The following is a 21,642-nucleotide window of genomic DNA, read 5'->3' as shown; positions in this document are numbered from 1 at the left end:
TATGCCTGCTCTTACTTTAGTCTCAAGTGATCTATATTTTATAAGGTAACCTACCATTTATTTTTAAACTCTTATGAATTGAATTCTACTAATTGGACTTCTTGGACTTTTCGGACTTTTCAAAAAAAATGCTTTTAAAAAAATACTTAAAATTCCCGTAATCCAGCTGGTTTTGATTTTACCAGTCAAAAATCCAAAAATCTTTCTGGTAAGAGGCATAAGCCCTAGAAGTTATCATTAAAGTGCCATGCCCAGAATACCTCCCTTCACTCCTCCCCCAGAAATAAGTTTCCTGAGATTGCTTTATCCAGGTTATCACCATTACAGGTGCACAAAATGACACCCTTTCCTCAGTGATTTACGTTGTGGTTTTAAAATTTAAACTCTATCTCAAACAAATAGTGGCTTACTGCTTCCAATGAAGTGACCGAGAGCAGGGATTTTAATCCAGTCAGAAACCCTGTTTTGACCCAGGTCTTCCATTCCCTCTGAATGAAAGCCATTCAAACAAGGTGATAGTGTTTTTCTGCTCCAAAGGTGCTTGAGCTATATAAATCAGCACAGATGTAAGGTACACCAACACAGAGGCTGGAAAAGCACAGCAACTTGCATCACAGGCATAGCTGAGACTGACAGGGCTGGGGACTCACCCCCAGCAATAAAACAGGGGCAAAGTCTCACGGCTGTGCATGGACCAGCCACTGACAGGGCACCCTGGAAAGCCTCTCCCTTCCTTTAGGAAGTGCTTCTAAACAAACCTTCAACTGCCACCAGCTCAACATGCTTTGCCTAACTTCTCATTTGCTCATGCCAAATTACTGTATTAAAAAGCCTTCCATGGTTTTGGCAGAGACAACTCAAGCAAACACTCTGGAAACCCAGCTACTTCAGCTGTTCCTACAGCCCAAACGGGCACTCCTGTATGGAAAGTCGAAGCCAACTGAAACAATTTGCCCAACAAGCAGGCAAGTGTGTCCAGCTCAAAAGGAATTGCAAGCGTTCAGCACAAGTTCCTGGTCTGTGAGCAAAGAGCCCCACACCTATAAGGACAGGCCAGGGTCCAGATCCAGAGTGAGAGAACTGGGAGAATGACACACTGCCAAGTGGAAATCTTCTGAAAAAACACCAAACTTGTACTTCACATTGCAGTGAAGTGGACAAAAACTATGTACACCTTCCCCAACTGCAGCTTCCCAATATATGTTGGTTTGTGGGTCAGAGAGAGCAACTGTCACACAACTGTTACTGCCTTGTCTTTGTAACGTGAGCAGCTCTAAACCTCTTTTTTACCTATTCTGCTCTGGAGGAAGGACCTTGCACGAACAAGGCAAATCTGCAAAACACTGTCAGGAACAGAGGAGCAAGGCTTGCGCTAGAAAACTGACCTCTCCGGGTAAGTTGTTCTACAAAGAAATTATCTAGTACAGTGATAGAAGAGGTTGAGTGTAATGTATTTTGGGTTCGTATCTCCTGGGAAACTTAAGGGAGATAAACAGCCCTGTCAAACTTTGTTCTCTTAGGAAGGAAATGTTTTGCTCAGCCCCATAGACTAATGCACTCACTCACTGCCTTCACCGCTTAGTCTCTGATCTCAGTGCAAAGTTCATAAGCGCTGCCTCTCTCTCTCCTCTCCTTCCTTCAGAACACAAAAGGACACTTCAAAAATTTGTCTTCAGCTTTTAAGTGCTCAATAGCCCTGTAGTTTCCCAGTAATGCTTTTGCTGACTAACCACTTAGCAGACTTTACTGTTACTTATCAGTAACTGCGAGCAAATATGGAGACAGTCATCCATTCCCACTGCAGAACCTTTAATGAGAATAATTACACTGCTTTTGATACATCAGAAGATTGCAAAGCAAATGTTAATTGCTTCTATTTCAGTTATTGTAAAAAATTTTGGGTTGATGTACATGACAATAGTGCTTATCTATAACCACACATCTGTTTTAGGGCTGAGTCCTGGTCTGACACGCTCTTGCAATTTCCAGTGAGAATCTGAACATTAACTTGATAAGTAGTTTCACAGCTGCTCACGGGTCCCAGCAGAAGCAACATAAACTGACAATGTTCTGATTATTATTTTTTTTAAAAAAAAACAACTCTTGAAACTTTATAGAACTGAACAGCAAAGTGTCAGAGGCCAGCTTCAAGCTCAGACAGACACCTCTGCACTGACTCCATCTTTGAACCAGCAGCCCAGTCTGCCTAACGCTGGCTAAGTAAACAGCAAATTGGATATAATCTTCTACAGGAGTTAACGGCACTCACCAGGAAAATGTGACAACCCTACTGAAGCCACTAGCTTCTCCAAACTACCTGCAAAATGCAGGGAAGAACATAACCTATGCAGAACATTGATTTGGAAAGACAGCAGACCCAGAGCTCTCTTACAAACCCATCTTTTAAGGCAAGAACACTGCTTTACTGTTACAGAAATTCAGTTCCCTCCAATACGCAGCCTTTTTAGTTAGATACACCGAATACAGCTAGTTGCAGTGTGCCTTTACAATCTTAAACCCCTAATTAAACCCCCAAACCAGCAGCACTCAATCCACACAACACAGTTTGGGTTTGAGGCTCTAATCACTACTTTAATGGCAGAGAACCACCTCTTCTCACACTTCTTGACAGGGACAGACGCAGGACAGTGCAACTAGTCTTTAAGGGCACATCTCTTCAGCATTTCTTATCTCCTCAAATCACCTAAGCAGCGTTTTCAATGCTTGCAGCAACACAGTTCTGCAAGCTGTCTACAACTCCACAGGATGCAGTTTTTCCTGTAAAGTACAAAAAACCCTATTGTGTATGATCACCCAGTATTTCAGAAGCAGCCACAGGTTCTGCAAAACAGAACTAAAGCGGTTTAGATGGCTGTTAGTCTATTGTCTTATGCAGCACTATCTAGTCTGACATACCCAGAGATTTTCAAAATGCCCTCCTAGGAACGCTAGACTTGTTTTTCCATTACTGCTGAAAGACCACAACTACACAATTGCAAAATCCTGAAGAGTGACTCAATGGCAGCGTAAGCTCACAAAAAAGCAAACTCCTGCAAGTTAAAAAAAACCCCACAACCACCAACATATATTTGAACTTATCTGTAACCCACAAGCAGCACAATATTACTTTGTAACCCACAACAGGCAGTAGGTCAACTTTGAAAGGAATGTTCAGTCAGCTTTCAAAGACTTCTAGAAAATGCCTGGAACATTTTAATAACTTAATTCTGACTTAAAGAAATCTTTAATTAAGACAGCATTTAGAAAGTATTTTCAGAACAATCTGGAATCCTGTGGAATGTGTTAAGGCCTCCAAAGGAAGCCTGCTCTGGCTAAGAGCTGAGATCAGTCATGACTTGGAGAAGGAAAGCAGCAGCTGAAGTAGCCAGCATCATCCGAGTCTTAACACGCAATTTGCCTGTCACATCACTATTTGGCATGAGAATCACTCCTGGCTATCCCCTATCATGTTCATTTGAGGAGTTTTCCCTGTTTTTTTCCAAAAAGTTTCCATTACCCGAATCACAGTCACACAGGACTTGACTTACAAGAATTAACTGCTGCTTACTTTTACACTAGCAACCCACTGCTAATCCGTGCTCCAGTAAAAAAGCAAGCAGATTAGGTCAAGGGAGCTTAAGTGGTACTAAAATATGTTGCATAGCACCTTATATCCACAGCTCAGACAGCACTCCTTACCCACACCACAAGGAGCAGACAACATCTAAGTCAAGTCCAGATGGCCAAAGGGTCTTCGCCTGGATACCAATGAACTTTTCTCTACTCTTTATAGAAAGTTTATGCCTTGAAATGTCTATCAAGTACATGCAGTTCCCAAAAGATTACTTTGAGGAGATTATACCCTGCTGGGGTGCTGCTTTGTAACTTCTTTCAACTACAATCTTTTCAAAGTACAGCAGGTCTTCTAGCAATAGAAACTCAAAGATGGAGCAGCAAAAGCTACAGCAAAGACACCTCTCTCCCCTTCTGAAAGCTGCTCATCCAACCGATGCCACCGTTTCTAGATGGTACGTGACACTGCAAGATACTAAAACACCTTAACATTTACAGTCTGTTATACACACACAAAAGCGTTTACATGATAGACATTTTCTTTCAGTCTCAAGCTGTAGACCACTAGAGAAACCAGAGCTATCCTGACGGATGAAAGCAAGAGAGGATATGCAATCAATCCACCACCTCCAAGACTGCTGCTTTATTGCAAGCACTTCCTGTGCCAGCTGCACGTTAACCTGCTGTGCCAGAACATGGTTCCCACCTTTGAGCTGGGTGGGTGCCTTAGGAGCGCATCTTCAGTCCCGTGGACTCAAAGCATCCACCTTGCTGAAAAATTAAGCCCACTCAGGCAATCCCAGCAAGGATGCCAGCTGTCTGGTACTACAAAACCACCAGCCTTGTTAAGAGTTAGTGCCAAGTGTTTTGCCCAATGCAGGCCATTCTGCCAGCTGGGTTTGGAATAGCATGTTGTCTGAGGACAAGATAAAGAAAGGGACATTTACTTCCTCTTCCCCTTGAAGTCCACGGCTCCAGATAAGTGCATCCAGTCCCATTCCCACATCAGACTATGCAGCTGGAAAGGGGTGCAGTTAGTGACGCTCCTGTGGTCTGTGAATAAGTGACTGGCAAGAACTACATTCGTTCTCTTACTGTCCTGTGTTGGGGTTGAATGTAAACCATGATGAAGAGCAAGAATCACTCAGGCAGCATCCCATTCCAAACTAGGCACACTGCTGTACACCAAAGGTGTAAGAGAAAAAAACCTCTTAACAGTTTGACTGTCCAAGGAATGACACCGCCTTCCCTGTCTACCCTTTCAACCCCAAATATATAAATTATGAAGATCTCAGATACAGCACTCAAAGGATAAAAGGTCCAGCAGCATTCCCTGTGTTCTTTTATTTTTTACCTCTCAGCAAAGGCAGAATTGGTAAGCAGAAGCCAAAGAAGCAAAAAACTAATATTGCAGGACTGCTGAAGTGATAGTACAGCATCACATGGCAGCCATGGACCTAAACTAACTGTTGACTAACTCCTGCTGCAAACCGTGCCATGCCTCAAACATTCAGTGTTCCAGGGACACAAGCCAGCATTTGTGGCTACTGGTTGAAGAACAATAAATTCCTGTGGAAAGCTGTTCTGCAGTTCTTTTGCTAAAGAGCATTGGTTAATGCATCCACCATTTTGGCTGCAGATCACAGTAATCTCTCACATACTCGCTGTAGGCTGTCCAAGCCATTCTGCAGAATAGTAGGAAGGAAATTTTCATAAAATAAGCTAAAGCCAAGATTGCTTTGAACCACAAGACACTTAAAACTTGAGGAGCTTCAGAAAGCCAGGTGATACCTTTGCAACTGCTGTCTCTCTCCCCCTGCTTTTTCAAGTATTAGTATTCCTTAAGATTGAGATCTTTTGGAGGAGATTAATTGTTACACAAGGAGTTTAGCCCCATTAGGTACTAAGCAGAATTGCTAAAGTCAACATTAAATGTGTAAACCCAGAGATGCAATTAAGATGTTGGATCATATTTCATTAAATTTTAAGAGTACTCTATAACCAAGTAGCTTTCAGGGTCTTCTCTGCCAACTAGCTTCCTCTTTCGAGGAGCCACTGAGAGCTTTTAGAGGCTTTTGAAGCTTTGTAATTTCAAACAAGATCCAGGTGCATGAACTGATCTTCTCTTTCATTAATACCTGACCCTTCCTGCTGACTGCACAGAACCAAGAACAGATTACACACACACACACACACTGAATAGCAAGGTGTTATGCATCGTTCCTGTTTAGCAAGCCAGAACAGAATCCTAACAGCATCACCCAGCTGCACTGAACACATGCCCAAACTCATTCATGTTAAACTGACAAAATTTATAAATAGGATGGAAGAAAGTTTTCTTTGGTATTCTTTTCCACCTCCTGAATGGAGGAGATCACTGAAGTCTATGAACAAGTCTGCCTTAACAGTGCATCACAACCCTTCACGGACAAGAGAGAGATGGATTTCAACAGCCTTCCATCAGAAGTGGAAGATGAACATCGTGCCTCACTGCCGATCTTCCAGCCAGAGCCACTGCCTTTCCTTTGCTATCCATGGACAGCACCCTTTCAAAGAGCCACCAGTACACGTATTTCTGCTAAAAAAACAGGCTGCAGATAGAGGCAAAAACCCACATAAACCCATCACTAATTGATCCAGCTTCAATGAGCTTGAAAACATTTTACCAAAGACATTCTGTTATTGTGAAGGTATGACTCACAAATGAGGTAAGCTGGTGCTCCTCTTAAATGTTCAGACCTTTAACAGTTGGAAGGAATTAAGAGAGATTAAAAATAGTCAAGGTTTCAAAGTCAGATCCTTTCACAGCTCTAATAAGCTAAGGAAGAAGAAACCGGATCCATAAGTCTCATGCCTGAGCCAGTGGATTCAAGTATGAAGCAATTACAAAACCTAGAGAAATACCACACATAAGACGACTGAAAACATCCAAGATCTTTAAACACTTGATTCAGTCACCAGTGAAAATCCAGCTGTCCCTTTCAAAAAGCTGTGCAGTATTTGTTACACAGTATAAAATCAAATTATTGCACTGCTGAGAAGCTGCTTTTTTTGGTACAAGTACCAGCAAACAATTTAATTTTTAAGGCATTTTCTATACAGCAACTTTAGGGATGGAAAATAAATAATACTTTCAGTTGATGTTGCTTTATGGGAAGCAGTCTTCCTTTGGGTGTTTTACTTTCTCCTTGCAGATTACTGACTGGGCCTCCTGCATGCTAAAGAAATACAAATCAAACCTCCTGAAGCCACCAGTTTTCCCTAAAAGCCCCAAAGAATTTAATTCTGTTTTTCTAATTATCTCAAGAGTTACTCAAAAGCAAGAACTTTTACAGGCCAGCAAAACAACAGACCTAAAATAGCTTTAAACACTCTTCAATGTGAGGAAAAATTCTACACAAAAAAAGCCCAAGACAGGTAAGTCACAGCTGTAGTGAGCTCAAGATAATTCTTTCATAACCTGGATTTAATTAGAAATAACTTGGCTTCTTGCATAATTTCTTTACATATAATAGCCAAATGCCTACTCTACAAAAGTAGCAGTGTAATTTTGATACCAGCAGGGTAATGCTACAGAACAGTCTAGTATCTTCTTTTTCTAGTTTTCAGGGATTCTCTAACCTCTTGTGACTTCCTTTAATCCAAGTTGTATTGAACTGCTCTGACAAAAGATTTCAGAAGGGGAAACAAGCAGTTTTCATAAACAAATACTGGAAAAGTTCAAATACAGACATCAATTCTGATAAAGGGAACAGGGCATTTTCATTTTGCTTCCATTTACGTTGAACAGAAAAATTTTGGTGTACTCCAACATAACTGACAAGGTATGAAGAATAAGGCAAGACAAGAGAATATCTTTTGGAGCACCTGAGTGATGACTACATCTATGTTGTCAAGAGCTAAACCTACATAAAACTTTGATATTGCAGTGCTGTGCATCTCTCAGCTCAACTTCCAGCTCTGTGATTCCCACAGTGGGGTCTACGTCCTTGAGAAAGGTCTGTAGGCACCTTCAGGATCAAATTGAAAACATCTGCATAAGACAGGCTTTTGACCTCTGATTTCTCCAGGTCTTAAGCACTTAGCCCTAACATACCAGGTGGCCTCTATATTGCATAAGAATCAAATGCTTAACACCTGTCTGTATGCTTTGATGCTGAGCCGTTCCTCTCAGACACAGAGCTGGGATTATTTGTCATTTTGCACAGTCAAAGCATGGAGGCAAAGTCAATCGAGTGCTGCACCTACTGCACCTCTTCAAGGATCCTTGTGGAAGGGTGTCGGGGCACTGTCCTCCTCTCCCCTCCACCCCAGAGCTTTGGGCTTTGAATGCAGCACCCGGAGTCCCACACAGCTCACGCACAGGTGTGAGAGCTGTGCTCTGAACTCGGCATCCTTCACAAGGGGTGCTCTATGCCGAGGACGGCTGCCTAAGGATGGTTGCTGAGCTTCAGGGAGGCAGCATGAGCTGCTTGGGAGCAAAACGTGAGCACACGCCCCAGGGGCTTGACTGGCAAGAACTGTGGGCTTAGGGTGGCAGGTCTTCAGAGGATCGGCTGGTTTCTGAGGATCACCCTCTGCCTGAGCCCTTAAATCCACTCAGGCCAAAATCCAAAAGAAGAGTTGGGCACCAAAGTCTCTCACTTCCCAAGGGTTTTCAGTTCACTCCGGCATACACAAAGCATGCAAATACCAACATTATCTAAATTGTTTTCTAAATTAAGGGAAACTTACAGAGAAAGGCACCTGTTGCCCTCCGGGTTAAACCTCAACCGATTTGGAAGACTGCATGTCAGTTACATACAGATAAGCCTAAAAATAACTATTTTCCATTCCTACTATAAAACCAAACCCGTCCATAAACTGCTACATTTCTCATGTTCTGTCCATTCAGCTTTTTCTACACGCAACCATATTTCTCCTACTTCATCCTGCAGCACTGGTCCCACTAATCACTGACATATGCTCCGGCACAGAGCATTTCCTCTGGCATGCTTTAAAAAGAAGTACTGTCACCAGAGCAATATAACTGCTAGCAAATACGGTCTGTCAGGTTTTGTTTTCAAGGACTATAAAAATAGACTTTGCTGCATTAGGCTTGAAAACTCATACCCTCTAGAAATAATTTTAAAAAACAAGTTTTCATATGACTTGTTATTGTTTTCAAATATCCAGAGAGAAAAATCTGTAGTTTTATATTTCATTTAACATTTTCAGGTTAAGCCAATATTTGAGTTTATACACGACTGACAATTCCCAGCTAATTTATCAGCAATGCCAGCGCTCTCTGCTTGCGTGCATCAATTCACAGCTTCTCAGATGCACTTCTACTAGGAGCAGCCTCTTATTATAAAAGTATCAGCACTTGGAAAGCAACAAGACATCGCTTGTTTCCAGAGCTTAGGCTTTTCACCCATAGTAACCAGTATTAGTTTACACTGATAACAGCTTTGGCCAAAACACAAGGAAAAGTGTTTTGGCACAAACTGAGGTTAGAGACAATTTCTTGTTAGTTTGTAATTGCTTTGCCAAGGACTTTTTCTGTAATCAGCTGGCCCAAGTTCCTATTTGCAGAAAATATGCAACTATGGTGAAAGAAAACCTATTATCTTTTATACACAGATACTCTGCAGCAATCAAAATCAAGGACAACACAAGTAGGACCTTCACACGTTGCAGATAAGACACTTCCAACCTTCCACATCCCCATTCACAGGGCATGCAATCCACACCTGAAGACCAGAAACAATCTGGGGCAGAACAGGGAAAGGAACCACATTCCCAAAGAATCAGCAGCAACAGCAGAAAAATGGCAACAGTAATAACTTGGATAGTTTCCTGGTCTCCATATGTACAACCGAATACACTTCTGCCGGTTTCCATACCAAAATTCCAGGTCTTCCAGTACCTTGCAGATGTTTTTGCAGCTTGCCTTGATGCCCTCAGAATCAGGCAAGCAAAATAACCTTGAGAAGACTCATTCCAAACACTTTAATTGTACCAATTTAACTTCTTTGCTGCTGTGAACAAGACCTGTGAACAGATGCTGGTTTTCTGAAGGGAGATTTTTTTTTGCTTTTTATCCCAGGCTAAATTAGTAACTTGAATCAGATTCCAAAACAGCCACACAAAAAATTAGGCAGCACACAACAGCAAAACATCAGTAGGAGTTTCAGATATTTCCAACACAGTAAGCCTCAGCCTAAGCATCAAAGAGAAGTGGCAGTCCGGAGTGTATTTGGTGAATCAGCAAAACTAACATACACAGGAGTGGAAAAAAAGGGTTATTCCTTATTACTTGGCTATCAAACACTAAACCTTGGCAACCGGCCACCTGGAAGATAAATGAGAAGACAGAAGATAATCACAGGGTTGACTTCTTTTTGAGATCCAGAACAAGCCTGTTACGTAGTGGCTAACATGAACTGACAGTTGGGCTAAATTTAAGTGACCTTCTGTAATGTAACAGAAAATAACTTACTTGCTTAACTGAAGCCCTTTACAACATAGATATGTCTGTATTTATCTAGCTTTTGGGGTACCAATTTTCTTTAGTGAGGAAATATATTTTGCTTTTACTTACCTGAGCTGAAAGTACAGTCTCTAAAGAGAGCCACTTTCAAGGAAGCAGAGTTAAGATGAAAGTCAGCCTGAGCAGAAGTGAAGGAGCTGCTCACTCTTTTAAAAATAATATAAAAAAGAGAAAACAAACAAAAAAATATATCTTATGTTATGCCAGACCTGGTTATGTGGTTATTTTTGTATCATACCCTAGATCAAAGTCACTAAGTCTCTCATTTTTCAAAGGAACATCACACCTCAAGACATCTTTGAAAACTTTGGTCAAAACATTAAGAACACTCAAACTCCGTTTCACCTGTTTTATTTATTAAGCAACGGCTCATGCTTACTAGTCCTTGTGAAGATTTCTTCTTTGGACTTCATCTGATTCAGCTGAGAAACGTTAGGAAACTCAAAACAGAAAAAAACTACCTCTTTTTCCATCACAGAAAAAAAATTGTTTTCTTGCTGGTGTCATGAACTAGATAAAAGTTACTTCCCAAATGAATTTGAATCCTAGTAAAGTTAATCTGTACAAAGACAAACCTATGCAATCTTCCACTGAGAAAAGACAAGACCAGCTACTAGAGGTTTTAAGTGTTTTATCTTCCGAATAATTGTAAGCAAAGACTGAGAAGAGGCTGACTTTCCTTTGAAAAGTCACCTTAACTTGCAGACATAACTGCAAGCAAAGGATTTCAGGCTTTAGAGATCAAGCAGAACCAAACTTTTCATAACAACTTAATCTTGTAAAAACAGTTGTTCAAGAGGGCAAAAGCAAAGCAGCTCTGCATGTAGGAGGGACAGCTGACAGTGTTTCCAGATAAGATCTGATAAAGCCCAAAGCATCACAAGACTTTGACTAACAAAGACAAAAAAACATCGTTCTAATCAGATTTTTGGAAAGGGAGAGTGAGTAGCCAAACAAGGAAAATTTCATGCATCCAGAAAGTTCTTGCAGGAGACAGAATGATTTACTGTTATTCTGCAAACCCTTTATTTTTATGACCAAATAGCTCTACAGCAGAAAGATAAGAGTTCATTTACAGACATCCAAGTTTAAGACACAAGTTCAAATATTAGTACCTGGAAAACAACCCTTCAACATTTGTTTGAAACTTAACCCCTTGGTTGGTCATTATTTCAGTAAACAGCTGCAGTTTCCGTGCATTTAAAAAAATACTCTGAAAGGCCTTTTGGAAGTTTGACCTCAGCAGTCACCTTGTGAACTGCAACCCCGCACAACGGACCAAGTTGTCTGTTTGTTTGAAAGCTACATCAGGGAAATGTGTCAGGTCACCGCTACATCAGCTGCACGACATACATGCAAGAAATACATATTAGTGTTTAGGGGAGACGCTGTGAACAGAAATTAGTTACCTCAGCTTAACAGGGAAGGATGCCAGCAGTCACTGTTTTGAAAGACAGTTTTTAGAAGTTGCTTTCTGCTACTTCCTGTGCTAATTGGGAAGAAAAAATACTACAGCTGAAAAATAAATAAGGAGTTGAGACTGGACAACACAGTCACCAAACAAATATTAAGAGTGAACTTCTCCACCAGGCTGGGCAGCAACCGTGCAGTCAAGCCTTCGCCGACTCCATCCTCCTCCCCGCTTCCTTTGCTTTCTATTTCTGGCCAAGAAAAAGAATCGTAATACCCACATGAGTTACATCAACTCGCTTAAAATAGGGCTTCCATTTTAAACCCTTAATATGTTTAAACTGCTTATCAATTCCATTTGACTCAGTAATACAGAAAAGCAAAGGATACAGTAACACAAACCAAGTTTTGTAGGGTGCAAATTTTAAGCCATCAGTTCCTGTTCAGTAATTGCCTCTAAGCGTGCTCTCATCCACTGGAGTTGTAAGACCTCCAAGAGCACCTAGACTAAGTGAGGAATTTCATCCCTGATTCACACTGGTGGCAACAGGCTCATGTGTTTATATCATGACCTCCAAAAGAGGAAAGTCTACTAAATGCCACCACCCATTAGAAGAGTTAATGAAAACTGTGTTTTAGTTCAGATGCCTGGACAGAGTTGCAGTGAGACCCAGAGAAGTCACACGTTAGAGATGAGCTGGATGACATTTCCTCAAGCTTTCTTAACACACTCGTGAGGGATACTACTCAATAGCTGGCAGCCTGCATTTCCAAGAAAGTGACAGGCAGAATAAATAAAATATTTTTGTTCTTGTGAGTTATAGAAGAGAGAAGGTCATTAATAGTCATCAACCTTAGAAAGATAACTTACCAAGAGTGGGAAGGCATGAAGCAGTATCAGAAGGAACTCTGTGACTGGGATAGCAGAGAGAGCAGAGTTCAGTTACAATAAAATCAACAGCTTTTCTACTGAAGAAAGTTTCTTCCCTGGGTACCAGAAACACCAGAACACTGCTTATACTCCACTGTAACTGTGGTTAAAAAGCCTTAATTACATATATATGCTCTAGAGAGCTCTCTTTTAACCCTGGAGCCAAGATTAGAGAAAATGGAGGAACTGCAAAAGGGCAGAGAAAAGAGCTAATTATTTAGAAAGAAAAGCAAACTTAAGGACCAAGAAATGGTAGACCTCCCTTCTTTGAAGCTGCCACTTAAAGCTTTACCAAGCTTATGAGCAATAAGGAGACATGTCAAATGACATACTTCTTATATTTTAGGGGGTGCACAGGACTTCAGATGCAGAGCTGCCAGCAGATCCCAGACACAGTAGAAATTACTTTTTTACCTAGGCATTAGAAAAGGGGAGCTGCCTGGCAACTTACTGTGCTACATATTGATTTACTTAACTGCAGTTTTCTACAACCGTTTGCCAGACCCTGTAAATCTAACAAAAGAGGCACAGTCTGACAAGTCAGCCATAATTTGATATCCAGTACTACTTATATTCTTAACAAAGCTGCGTAGATAAACACTCGCTTCCTTGTTACCTATCTGTCATCTAGCCAGGGTAACACAAAATGCAGTGAAGACCACCGCAGGAGTTGGTTACACTGATAGAAAAGATACCATTACCACAGAGAGGTATTCCTGTTGAATACAGCTGGACCGGTAACACTTCCTAACTCCCTGGGTTGTAAGAAGTCATGAACAACGTGCCAGATCTGAAGGTAAAGTCACAAGTAGACTTTTTAAGAGATAATGGAGAATTTGGAATTTATTCAAGAGCAGAACATAAATATTTAAAATTAGAAGCTGTGTGTGTGGGGGGGGTGTGTGGGTGTGTGTGTGGGGAGGGTAGTGTATTATTCCTGGATTTGGAAATAAAACATCATGCTGTTATACTCCTGAAAGTGACTTGAGCATCAAGAGTCTGAAATCCGATAAACAGATTCACACTTTCTGTTAACTGCCAAAATTTCTGTTAACTGCTAAAATTCCCCACTGACAGCTATCGGTTTTGCAAATCATCTGAGACCTAAGTCAAGTCAGAATGTCTTCTATACATCCCTCCAGAAGCACAGGAATCCCAGGCCAAGCTGTATCTAGAAGGAATACCTGAGTGGCCAAACTGCAGTAGGACTAACTGAAACCACTCTGCTCAGGGACATTAGCTCAGGTTAAGACAAAATGCAAAGGTAGGGTAGAAAAACTATTCCCGATTTGATTCCAGAATAGGAATAGTTACTAAATTAACAAAGAGTAACTATTCAGCTTTAACCCAATCTACCTCAGTCTGACTGAAGTAACATTTAAATGATTGTTAATGTCTCTTTGCCATCGCAAACTAGCCAGCTTTTAATCCACTCAGCCATGCAAAAACTCCTTTCCAGTTTTCTAGTAAGGGTGATCCAGAAGAAATCTACACATACACTCAGGTCACTTAACCTGAGAGTACTTATTACCATTAAAAGATTTCATATGCGCAAAGTCACTAAAGTTACTTCTTTCCCTGTGTCTATATAGTAACATGCATTATTCATGCTACTATCAAACAATTTTAAGTGGTGTAACTTAGAGGTTACTCTACAGAGTTAACAGAATGGGAAACATGAAGCATGATGAGAGAGTGTCCTCTGATGGTAAATATCACAGGAGCTTTTTTTACATAAGTATTTACACCATCCAGAAGTACCAGGAAACTCAGCGCAGTGCACTCCAGTTAAGGTGCGCTCCATAAAAGCCTACGAATGTCAGCTCTGCTGAAGTCAACAGGATACTATGCTAACAGGTTGAAACACATGCTTTCATACTGGATCAAAACAAATTTGCGCAGCACAGGGTTGGTTTGTTTTTTTTTTCAAGCACACAGTGGAATACCTCTTACAAGCTCCTAATGCACCCCACCAGCTCTTTACTTTCTAGAAGGAAGCTGAAGGCTACCTGCCTGTGTTGCCTGGTACAGGAAAAGGTTGCAAAGAAACAGGAGCAGCGTGCAGTTGCTTTTACACCTGGATAACAATTTGCTTAGAGTTTAGACAGGATCTGTTCTTACGCAATGCAAGTAAGGTTATAGTTTGCTCCACAGGGAAGCCAATACAAGAGTGACAGGAAGGCTAACTTCTTTATCTTTTTATAGCAATGCCTGTAACTGTATTTAAACAGTGAATGGAAGATGATACTCTATAACTGCAAGTCTGGTTGATAGCATTCTTCTGCCTAATTTCACCAACACTCCTCAGTGGTAGTAATGATACTGCCATTAGTTTAGCAGTCCACTTAGTCAAATACATGGCAGTTATCTGCCAGGAAATCTGTAACTATAGTTGCTCTTAAATCTCGCCGTCTCTCACAATTTGATCCATATTCACACAGACCACTGTATTTATGGTTTTCACCACTGACCTAAAAAGTAGTCCGATGCCAGAGGCCAAAACATTTTCCTGCTGAAATCTTCCTTCCATGAAGAAAGGTAACCATTGCAGCTATTAAGAACTGCATATAGAGCACGTCTGAAGGGTGAAACAGAACCACTTGCCCAGTAACAGGAGCACCTACTCCTTGATAGAGATAACCTTCCCCAAAGAACAGCAAGTGTAACAAACCCTTTGTTTTCACACAGCATAGAAGACCTAGAATACAGCCCATTTGTTCATTCAGCTTCGTGTTGCCATTATAGTGAAGATCACCAGAAGGAATAATGAGACCCTGAGTGAGCACCACTGAAAGCTCCAGTTTTTTAATAAACATCTTTTCCAAATTTACTTTGCACTTCATAGTTGTGAGATAGTTTAGCCACTTCATGTTCGCTTCAGCTCACTTTGCTAATCAGTGCGGTCCACTCTTACCCAGTCCAGGAAAACCTGCTCATTTCACAAGTGCACTGAAGCGATCAACTTTAGAGTAGCCCATACTGGAAAACAGTCACTCTTAATTTAAAACAGGCTTGTTCAGCTCTAGCACTTGCACTTCAGCCCTTAGATGCCAACTGTTTTACACTATGCTTACCAAAATAAGCTTTTCAAAGTTTGCTTTTATATCAGCTGATGAGTGACTAGCAAATACAGCTGCCAAAATGGCAGTCTCCAAGAGGTCTGCAAGGAGCCAGACCCCCGAGTTCAAAGGCAGTAGCAAGGTCTAGGGCACGACCCATCTAACTGCCAAAGAAATCTGCCTATGAGGTATGTTAAGTCAGTTGTTCCATTTACCTCTGGCTGGCAGAGAGCAGAAAGGTATTCCTCTCACTTCTCCCAAGCCCTTCTCCTCCCCCCCAACCTTGGCAGCACAGAATCTGCTAAACCACCCTCCTCCTTATTAGCTTTTGCCAACTGCAGCATGAAGCTGACAATCCTCGACAGCTTCATAGCTGCCCCAGGTCAGCGTGGCAAAGCCAATCCTCCTCCTCTGCTGAGGAGGACATGAGCAGCCGCAGCAGTTTGGAAGGCAGCGCAGCATCATTCCCCACTCAGCTCATCATTAGGGCTACGTTTTCAGCAATACCAGCTGGAAACTTCAAGCTTAATTGCACTAAAGCCAAAGTTTACGACCCCAGCCTTTCCAGAAGGAGCATTCTCCCCAACCGTTTGTCAACCACAAGTTAGCAGCTGGTTTCTCATTCACAACCTACCAGCAGGCAGGTACGTCCCATTTCACTCCAGCCGGCTGGCAGCAGAGGGCACCACACAATCACCTATGTGATTTATATACTTCCATCATGCTCCCGAGTTAATTTATAGAGCTCAAATTACTACTACAACATGCTACAGGGTGACTCCATAAACCATGCACCATATCAGATAAAAACCCAAGCAACGAAAGGCAGCTAATTTGCTACAGTGCTTTTAGCCAGCAGTTCAAAGAGATGTTCAAGCTCAGCATCCCTTTGAGTTCAAACACCACGTTCCTGTAACAGCAGGCACCTCACAGAGTGCCGACCTCCAGCCTGCCCACACAGGTACAGAGCAGTACCTCTGCAGAGCATTAGAGGTCACATAAATAGCTGCATTAGCCCAAGCATAAACCACTAGCCCACAAACTAACTCATCTGTCTTTTACTTACTGCAAGACTACACATCAATTAAACATTTCAGCTGAGGATACCCAGCAGCCTCTGAGGAAGACAGCAGAGATTCAAGAGACAAAAGGTATAGCTGCATTTCTCTTGCTCTTTCCTACCCTCACACCTACGGATCATATGTTTTTACTTATTGAATACTTGTTAAAAAAAGAAAAAGATGAAACTACGCAAAAGTCAGTCTGCGTTACATGAGCATACCAACACACACATACTGGTGATCAAAAAAAGTACAACCACGAAGTATAAGAAGCTTCTAAGCTAACACTTTTGCTGTCAGCAGAAATACTTCAGTCCCTTGTCACCATCATCCCTATACAGAGCCACAACACTAGCCAAATCTGTTACACTCAGCATGAAAAAAGGAATTCCTAATTCATATAATGTGCTGAACAACTGTACATACACATTGACAACGGACATTTCTGAGCATGTAGCGGTAGTGAAGAGTAACTCAATGCATCAGCTTTTCAAAAGCTATCTGCAGCACGACCTTGAGGCCAAGGCTTTGATGACTTAAGGCCATCCCTCCTCTGTGGAGCAAAAAGCACCCAACAGAGCTGCAGAAGAACAAACCCAAAGGCAGGAGGAAAGAACACAGACCTAATCCACCTTATTAAAGCAATACATTATTTTCAGCCACCATAATGTTTCCCCTGAACATGTAAATACAGAAGCAATTAGCTGCTTAGGCACTTCTGCAGAAACCATTTAGCATAATCTTTCCTAGAATATATTTACATGGCTTCTGATTGCTTAATTTTCTGACACTTTTGTTCCAGGCACTAGAAAGATTAAATAAGGCAAAAATCACCCACACTGATACATTGCCATTTTGAAGGTAACATGCAGCACAGGACAGACAACAAAACAAACTCGTAGCGGGTTTTAAACTTGAAAATTTTAGCATCACAACTCTATGTTCTAGGAATTGCTTTATAGCTTTAATTCAGCCATTTCTTAAAACCTTTTCCCCCTTTTGCTGTTACTCTGAAAGATAAAATTACTGACTGAAACAGCAGACACCATTTAAAGAGAAAGAATGAGCCTGGACAGAGATTTCATTGAAAAGCTCAATACTGTATCACATCTGAAATGTCCTCAATTCAAAGATTAGCCTGCACAAAAAGCCAAATTAAAGCCAGAAACAGAAGAAAATCTTTTCTGACTGCTACGAAGATCTTTTTTGTGATATAGCCTCCTATCATCCAGAGTTTTCCAAATGGCTTCATGAACAAGCAGACAAACAGCACATTCATTTACAAGCTGGAAGTTGATTAGTAAGTACACAAACCATGAATGCTTGTCAGGACCGAGGAAGAGAGCCTGGAACCATTGAATCTGAGGATGCCCAGAAGACTCTCTGCAGTCAGCTGGCAGATACCTCTATGACAACAGTAAAAAAAACCCCAAACCAAAACAAAAAACGCACCACGTTTGGTTTGTCTTTATTCTGCTCCATCTGAAATTATTTTTACCAAATTATTTTAGCCAGTTGTCCTTCATTGTATGTTTTTCCTTGCTCAGTGTAACAGAAGCTATCGTTTCAGGGCCCAATCCTTCAAAGAAATAGGCATATGATACAAGTATATCTTCACTCAGAGACCCACTACAGCCCATAACTCCACATCGATTAGACTGGAAGATGAAGCCTTCAGCCTAAACCCCAGTAACTCTGATTTACACAAGCACACAGAGGTTTTATTGCAAATTCTCCTGTAAGCTGCACAGCTGTTTCCTGCCCAGCTCAACACACCATCAAAACAAAAGCAGATCTCAATTTACTGACAGCTGCCATACTTTAAAGAGACTTAAAGAAAAACGGAGTCAACATTCTATACAACACAGGCAGTACAGGATATCTAAGTACCTTGAACAATGAATATGCACAGAAGTCAGCAGTGATGTACTGCACCGTAGGAAATGCCAGTCTTACAGCTACCCAAAGTCCACAACAGAAGGACAATCTTGGAAGATTGACCGAAAACAAAGTCAGCCTGTCACTGATTTTTCACCTCTTATAGATTTAATCACAATGAACTGCTACTTCCAACAAGGAACTTTGAAGCTTTCTAAGAATAATCACCAACTTTATCCTCACGACCTCTGGAAGACGTGATATTACAACAGTCTTCCTTTTGCCATAACACCATGCCATGTCAAGCTACAGAGCAGTGGACTACAGGGCCTGATTTTTATCTGTCATGCAAAATAGATTTCCTGCACCCAACAAATCCAAGCATATGGCAGTATCATCAGGAACTCCAAGCATGTAATGATCACTGTGTATGTTAAAGGGATTTCTACACAGGTTTGAGTAACTGCAACAAATTTATCTTTTATGACAGGTAACAGCTGATCCCTTTCCCCACCAGCACGGGATATTACAAAGATATGATCATGGTTATACCTAGACTTGCACTAAACACTTGAATTTGAAGAAAGGTTTCTTCTGGGAAGGAAGAGCTCAGTCTCAGTTTGACTACACCTCCGAGAGCTTTCTCCCCCTCACAGCAGAAATTGCCACAGTAGGTGTCTCCACCTTTCCAGTGCAGTCATAGCAGCAAGTCTCCAAGCAGGGAAAGATTTAGACAACTAAGAGTTTTAAGTGGTTTTTAACAAGCGGAGCCTTGTAGAGCGGCAGCTGAACTGATAGTTACACACTGACATTTCAAGCTTTCAAGTCCCAATCATTCTTAATGGTACAAAGCCAAACCCAGAAGGGGATAAAGCAATTACGTAGCCAAAAGTAAATGCAGCTAAACCGAGCTTCCACACACCTAATTTGGGTGATCTAGCCTTTCTGTCTCACACACTAAGCAGAAAGGTTTGTCTGTTAAATTTACTACTACACCAGTGGGACAAGAAAGGAACGCAGTCATGTGCTGTGATATGGTCAGGCCACGTATCCAGCAGGCACCCTGTGCCTCTCTCAGGAAGAGTTACCCACTCCCCTTTCCCACAGGAGGATCGGTAGCCAGACATGATCTTCAGGCTCCACCTGGTCCTTTCTGCTAGCCCTTCCCTGGAGCTCTGCGGGGAGCCAGGTGCGATGCTCGATGTTCGCTGCCTGTACCTTTCCAAGGCAGGTAAAGAGCAGTGGCACAGAGGCGCACCCTTGGGAGACAGAATTCCTGCCCTTTTCGTGCAAGGATGGGACACACTCCCCTTCCCTACTCCCTGGAGCAAGGGGCAAAGCCCTCGCTTTATTCCCTTGCCAAGCTCGGCCAAACAAGCCAAGCAGACCCCCGGGACCCTGCGTGTCTGCGAATTGCCAAGAAAGTACCGGCGACCCCCTCCAGCCCAGGCTCGGGCTGCAGCACAGCAGCGCCTTCCCCGGGGGCACAGGAGCCCGCCCCTGCACTCCTGTCCCCCGCCCCCCCCCCCGTTAGGGGGCGGCTGCTGCTTGTCGCTCCCCCAGTCGCTGCCGAAGGCCCCCCCAAGTCACCGCCGAGGCCCCCCCTCTTGTGACAAGGCAGAGGGACGCGCCCATCCTCTACGCCCCCCTCCCCTCAGCTCCCACTCCTACGGGAGCCGCCCCTCACCCAGCGGCTCCCACCCCCCCACGCCCACGGGGGGCCGCTCAGCCCCACACCCCGTCACCCCCTCCTCCCCGCTCCCCCACTCACCGGCGCTTCGCCGGCCGCTGCCCCCGGCGGCCCCGCGGCGGCGGCCCCCTCCCCGCCGGCCGCCCCGCCGCCCTCCAGCTGCCGCTCGCGGTAGAGGGACCAGAGCCCCACGTTGGGCAAGAAAACGAGGGCGGCCAGCGCCAGCCCCACCGCCTGCAGCAGCCGCTTCTGCTTCCGCCGCATCGGAGCCGCCGCCGGGGAGGAGGGGACGGAGGAGGCGGAGGAGGCGCGGGGCAGCGGGAGCGCGGCCCGGCCGCCGCCGCCCTCAGGGAGCCCAACTTTCCCCCGCGCGCGGCGGCGGCAGCGGCGGGCGGCAACTCCGGCACTTCCGCTCCGCTCCGCGCGCGGGGAGGCGGGGCCTCGGCAGGCCCGCCCCCGGCCCGCCCCGCCGGCCCGCCCCCGCGCCCCGCTAATGACTCTCCCGTAATGAGTCTCTAATAACGACTCTCGAAGGATGCCGAGGCACCGGGGCGGGCGCTGCGGGAGAGGGCGGGCAGCGGGCTCCGAGCCGGCCGGCGGCGGGGGAAGCCAAGGTGGTTAATTGCTCCAGGGAGGCTCCGCAATTAGCGGTCCCCACGGCCATTAAGCAGCGGGCCCTGCGGCAGAGCTGGCCGGGCTCCGGGGCGAGCAGCCCCGCAGCGCTTGTTAAGGCTCTCCCGAAAAATCATTAGCAAGGCACGGAACACGCTGGGATGTGGGCAGGGACGGGGCCGGCACCAGGGGGGGACAGGCAGGGGAAAGGGATGGGCCCCCGGGCTTCAACGGGGCCGGGTCTGGGCCGGGGGGCTGCCGGTGCCCCCCCGGGGGGCTGCCCGCCGCCACACGGCAGCCGGGGCACGGGGTCGCCGGCCCCAGAGCTCCCAGGGGGGCGATGCCATCGGCCGTACCGCCGGGCGCGATCGCGCAGCATCAATTCCCCGGCCGCGGCTCGCGCCAGAGGGATGCTGCGGGCTCGGGTACCAATTCGGTGGCCTCCACCTTACCGTAAACTAGATAACGTATAGACGCGAGACGGTGGGTTTTAAACATGTACCGGAATTCAACAGTGGTATAGCTTTTCCAAAAATGGGGAGTGGATTCGTTTCTTCAACGAATTTCTTCATTTCTTCCCACAGCCCTCACGACTGGGAAGGTGGCCGGCTGCGGGGCTGGCAAAATAAATATTAGGTCTCTTCCGATGTAAACGCCCGCAGGGAAATTTTTTATTTCCTAGAAAAACAACAGAAGGTCTACAAAAAGCATTACACAACCCAGCGTTTGCAGTTCCGGCCACCTTCGCCCCACACCAGCGAGCAGATTTAAACTTAAATAAACTTCCATAACCCACTAGATGGCATCTTCCAGCAGATTTCGGTGCCTGCTGCGAGAGCCAAATTATCAAGGAAAGCATTTAATTTAGAGAGCAGGTTACAGTTCCTAAGTCTAAC

At 43.9% G+C, this 21,642-nt stretch overlaps 1 protein-coding gene across 1 annotated transcript in view; it reads right to left on the bottom strand.

The window, feature by feature from the left end:
• Nucleotides 1–20,398, bottom strand: part of GALNT10 (polypeptide N-acetylgalactosaminyltransferase 10) — a 90,314-nt gene extending 69,916 nt beyond the window's left edge. Inside the window, exon 1 of the mRNA XM_037397417.1 lies at nt 20,216–20,398. Within this exon, the coding sequence (XP_037253314.1) occupies nt 20,216–20,398 (183 nt within the window). The remainder of the gene's footprint in view (nt 1–20,215) is intronic.
• Nucleotides 20,399–21,642: the final 1,244 nt, after the last annotated feature.

This window comes from Falco rusticolus, chromosome 8 (assembly GCF_015220075.1).
Source record: "Falco rusticolus isolate bFalRus1 chromosome 8, bFalRus1.pri, whole genome shotgun sequence".
Lineage (NCBI taxonomy): Eukaryota > Metazoa > Chordata > Aves > Falconiformes > Falconidae > Falco > Falco rusticolus.
The sequence above is the reverse complement of the archived record's forward strand: the minus strand, read 5'-3'. Positions and strand labels throughout refer to the sequence as shown.